Source organism: Triticum aestivum, chromosome 5A (genome assembly GCF_018294505.1).
Source record: "Triticum aestivum cultivar Chinese Spring chromosome 5A, IWGSC CS RefSeq v2.1, whole genome shotgun sequence".
Classification (NCBI taxonomy): Eukaryota; Viridiplantae; Streptophyta; class Magnoliopsida; order Poales; family Poaceae; genus Triticum; species Triticum aestivum.
Window position 1 is genome coordinate 603,077,593 of NC_057806.1, and position 4,604 is coordinate 603,082,196.

At 48.0% G+C, this 4,604-nt stretch overlaps 1 protein-coding gene across 1 annotated transcript; it reads right to left on the reverse strand.

Annotated features, from left to right (window-relative positions):
* Window positions 1-971: 971 nt before the first annotated feature.
* Window positions 972-3,835, reverse strand: LOC123105223 (uncharacterized). The gene is made up of 2 exons (XM_044527247.1): window positions 3,425-3,835; window positions 972-1,680 (listed from the first exon to the last, which is right to left on the reverse strand). Exons 1-2 carry the CDS (start codon window positions 3,633-3,635, stop codon window positions 1,355-1,357), a joined length of 537 nt encoding a protein of 178 aa, XP_044383182.1. The 5' UTR covers window positions 3,636-3,835; the 3' UTR covers window positions 972-1,354.
* Window positions 3,836-4,604: the final 769 nt, after the last annotated feature.

Here is a 4,604-nt window from a genome sequence, read left to right on the forward strand (position 1 = left end):
GTTTTAGTGCATGAATAAGACAATTATTTTTTGGGGGGTGGGGGGGGGGGGACATGATTTGAAGAAGTCTGCAGGATCTCTCCATTCTTTCAAAGTCTCTTCAGTAGTCACTTGACCAAAATATCATTTTAAATAAATATATACTAAACCATCTTCATTGCTTCGATATCCTTTCTGGCATGTGCAGACATATGACGAGAAAGATTGATTCGATATCCTTTGTGGCATGTGCATGCTTACACGCTAAACTTCATGATCATGTGCCAGGCTAGTGCAACAGATGGGCGGCCAACCCTATCCAACAGGGAACACCGGGGAAGATCGCGTAGCCAGTGTTCTTTTGTACATCCGGTTAGATTTTTTTGTGTGCTCAAGGTTTAGAGGTCATCCACGTTTCTTGAGGGTCCACATCTTCTCATCATTTTTATCTTCGTTGTCTTCCCTGTTTCTTGGACCTGGATGTAACTAGTAGCCTGATTACACGGGGATGTAACTCTGACATACACACCACTTTGTGCATACGGCCTCCCTCCAACCTTCTGTTCCCAATAGTCCCATTGCCTATCATTCCTAACAATCTTTACCATTTTCCCCGGCCAACACGCTTGAGCAATATTGTTAGAGCATACAATTACAATTCCAGATGAACACAAGGCACCGAAACTCTACTTATATAAGACATGCGATATGGTAGAGAAGAACATGAAGAGTTTATGTAAGCGGATGAACTCTCCCAAGGTTTCGAGAGTTGGCAAAGGCAGATATTTCATTTATTGTGGGCATGTTAGGTTGAAAACTTGAATTTTCTGATGAGTAGAAGAAAGCACGAGCATATAAGTTGTCTATCACAATACCATGCACAGTTCAAATGGAAAAGTACTGAAAGGTTTGGAGAAGTCTGTGGGAGTCTCCCTTTCTTTGACAGTCTCTTCAGTAGCCACTTGATCGAAATATCATCTCAAATAAATATATACTACACCATCTTCATCTCAAAATATCATGAGAATTTGGGGAAAACAGAATGTCAAAACTCATCAACAACTATCCAATCCACAAGTCTGTAGATATAAGAGCAATTCCTTCTTCACTACCATAATTCATAAACAACAACCAAGAAACTGATCACCCTTTAAAGCCTTACAGGTGATGAATGTCATTCTATGGCCATTTTAACACAATGCTGACAAACCGAATATAAACTAACTATGGACAAGGGAGCTCGTTGTGGCGCAAAGTGAGGCAAGGTCACCAGAAGTGAAACCCTTTTTCCTTGCCTCTATCACCGAGGGAGGGTGTTTGTAATGAGATATCTATTGGTTGGCATGCTGTATCCATCACCATCCTCCAGCGTTCGTTACTGATTCTGGTGTGGTTTGACATTCCCGGGTTTCCATCCAAGTTCCCGGGCTCTTTCCTCCCACAAAGCAGTTAATTTCCTTTGACCGAGCAGCGACTCTGCTGATTTCTCCCTAGCTTCTTCACATGTATCCATACCTGAACTGCATTTATCAGCTTCCTTTTGGTACTGCGAAGCTAATTTTTTGGCCTCGAGCAATTTTACATCTGCTTGTTGCTGAGCTTCTGTTGCTTCCTCCTCTCTCTGCTTTAGCTCTTCTATCAGTAACTCTGTTTCCTCATTGGGAGCACCACTCTTGACCTCTTTGAACTGTTTGGCACAGTCTGGAAACATCAGAAGCAATAATAACCAGTTAAAGCGGTACCAGACAGTTGCAAAATATGGATATGGAATACAAGTGCCATTGGGTGCTTCATTTGACATGTTTGATTGCTTATGATAAGGACATAGTACATAACAAGGTGCCTATGTTTACGGACAAAGCAATGCTTCTAAAACACTATGGAGTTATTGCAAAGAAAATGAGTATGACTTTAGACATAGAGCTTATGGGCTGGTTTTATAATGATACTGCATAGTATGATTATGACTTCAGAGGTAGACTGGCAATTTACCATGTTTATTTATTTAAGAATTTAGATATTTATTAAGAGGTAGCATAGTATCCAAGTCAGGACTAACTGTAAAATGGAGAAAAACAACTGAGCTACTGGTTAAACTACTGACAAAACAGAGTATATCATGGATACAAACTAATTACAGAGTGTGGAGAGAACAATAAACATAAGAAAATATTCCCACATATAGCAACTAGAGCAATTCAGACTATAAGGACAAAGGAAGGCAACGCAGATCAAACTTGAGAATCAAAGAACAAATATCGCAATGCTCATATGTGACAGCACCAAGACAAGATAGGCATAAACCTTTCAACTCTATCTTGTTCAGTAAAATACATAATTACTCCCAGTATAAGGCTACAACCTGAACCAATGTTCTGACTTCTGAATAACTGAAAACATCTTGGTCTCACCCCCAAATTTCAAGCATGCCTAAAATTATAATCGATCAGCCATGGCAAGGCCGGGCATAGAAAATCTGGTGCATAATAAGCATTGAACAGAACGAGCAAGGTAAACTATGCTTGCTTATTAGGACATTCAGATCACAGGTTAGAATGCCCCCATAAAATGAGAATCAACAGATCCTATTATCTATATATCATGCCAAGTTCTTAGGATATCCACAAAACTACCATGTCCCATCCACAGCAGAACGCAATACTAATTAAACTACTGAGAAGACAGAGTGTATCATGCATGGATACAATCTAATTTAAGAGTGCATAGAGAACAATAAACATAAGAAAAGATTTCCACGAATAGCAACTACTCCCTCCGTTCCGAATTACTTGTCGCAGGTATGGATGTATCTAGATGTATTTTAGTTCTAGATACATCCATTTCTGTGACGAGTAATTTGAAACGGAGGGAGTAGAACACTAGACATCTTTGAGTAGGCTGAGGATAAAAAATGCCATCTCAGGTTGAGCTTGCGAATCAAATAACAAATATCAAAATGCTAATACGTGATAGCACCAACACAAGATAGGCCTCAACATTTCAGTAGCATGTCATTTTATACATTCAATTTTATCGTGTTCAGTGACCATACATAATTACTACAACCTGAACCCATGTTATGACTTCTGAATAAGTGAAAACATATTAGCCTCACACCCAAATTTCAAGTATGGTTTTAGTTGATCAATCAGTCATGGCAAGGCCAGACACAGAAAATTTTATGCATAAGCATTGAACAACAAACTGAGCAAGCTAATATATGCATGCTTGTCAGAAAATCTACAGATATCCTAATTTATACTATATCTTGCCAAGTTCCTATCCTATCCACAATCGTGCAATGGCCAGCGGCTCGAAACGCATTGCTCGCTGAGCACCGAAAAATTGCACGGCGAAGGCAGGGAAAGAAGGGCCATGTGGAACGGCCGGAGCAAGGAGATCTGGGCGGGTTGGTCGGGGCACCGACAGCAAGAGGGGCGGGTACCTTCCGGGAGCTGGAGCAGCGGGAGCGCGTCGCAGTCGCAGGCGCACGCGGGGCAGGCCCCGGCCGAGCGGCCGAGCGCCTCCGCGACGTGCCAGTAGAGCGGCGGGCCGACGATGTAGGCCGCCACGCCGAGCCCGAGCAGCGCCACCAGCGCCATCACCGCCGCGGGGCTCGGGCCCCACGACGACGAAGACGACAAGCGGCCCGCCATCGCCTCCGCGCCGAGGATGGACGGTGGATTGATGGTACGGCCGCGCTGCGCTGCGCAGCGGTCCGGCGCGAGGTGGGTGGGGGCCGGGGAGGCGTGGCTTGTCGGCGGCCCGGCGCGGCGGCGTGGGGAGTGGGAATGAGTGAGTGAGTGGGGAGTGGGGACGGACCGGACGCGCGCGAGTGGAGACGGGCGACGGCGGTACTACGAGTTCCAGAATTGTGCTTTTGCTTCTTTTTCACACCTGTGCCAAAGAGCATTTCCAACCGAAGGCCTTCCCAGGTGATTTTGATTTTCTTGCGCCGGTGCTGAAAAAACGGCCCAGTAGCGCTTTAGGAGCCCGATTTTTGCCGGCCTAGGCTGAAAACAGCGCCGGCGGACCCAGGCCAAACCCAGCGCGCTGGGGCGCCAGGGGGGGGGGGGGCGGGGCGAGCTGTTTTGGCACGAAAAAGCCGCGGGCCAGCCGCGTCAGCGACACGGCGCCTCGTCTTTCCCCAACGGCCTCGGTTCCCGCGGGGAATCAATGGCAAGGCTGTCGCCGGTCAGCCTTACCATTGATTTCTCACGGGCGGCGCGTCACGGGACGGCGCGCCGACGCCTCCCCTCCCTCGCACGTGTTCACACGGGCGCGGCGCGGCTATATAGCCGGTGGCCTCACTCGCCTGTGCCCACACCAGTCCCGCCCCTCGCCGCCACCCAGCCCCTCCCTCTGCCTCTCCCGAGCGCCGCCGCCCAGCCCCTCCCTCTCCCTCTCTACCTCTCCCGAGCCCGTCGCCATGGCAGAGCGTTTCCCCGGAGACGAGGTGGCGGCCAACGGCTTCGGCCGCCGTTCGCTGCGCGAACAGGAGTCCTGGCTCCTGTTCCAGGCGAACATCCCGGCGCCGCCGGACATGCGCGCCGGGCCGACGGGGTGGAGGCTCAGCGACGGGGAGTGCCCATTCCCCCGTTGCCCGATGCCATGGCCAAGCCCAA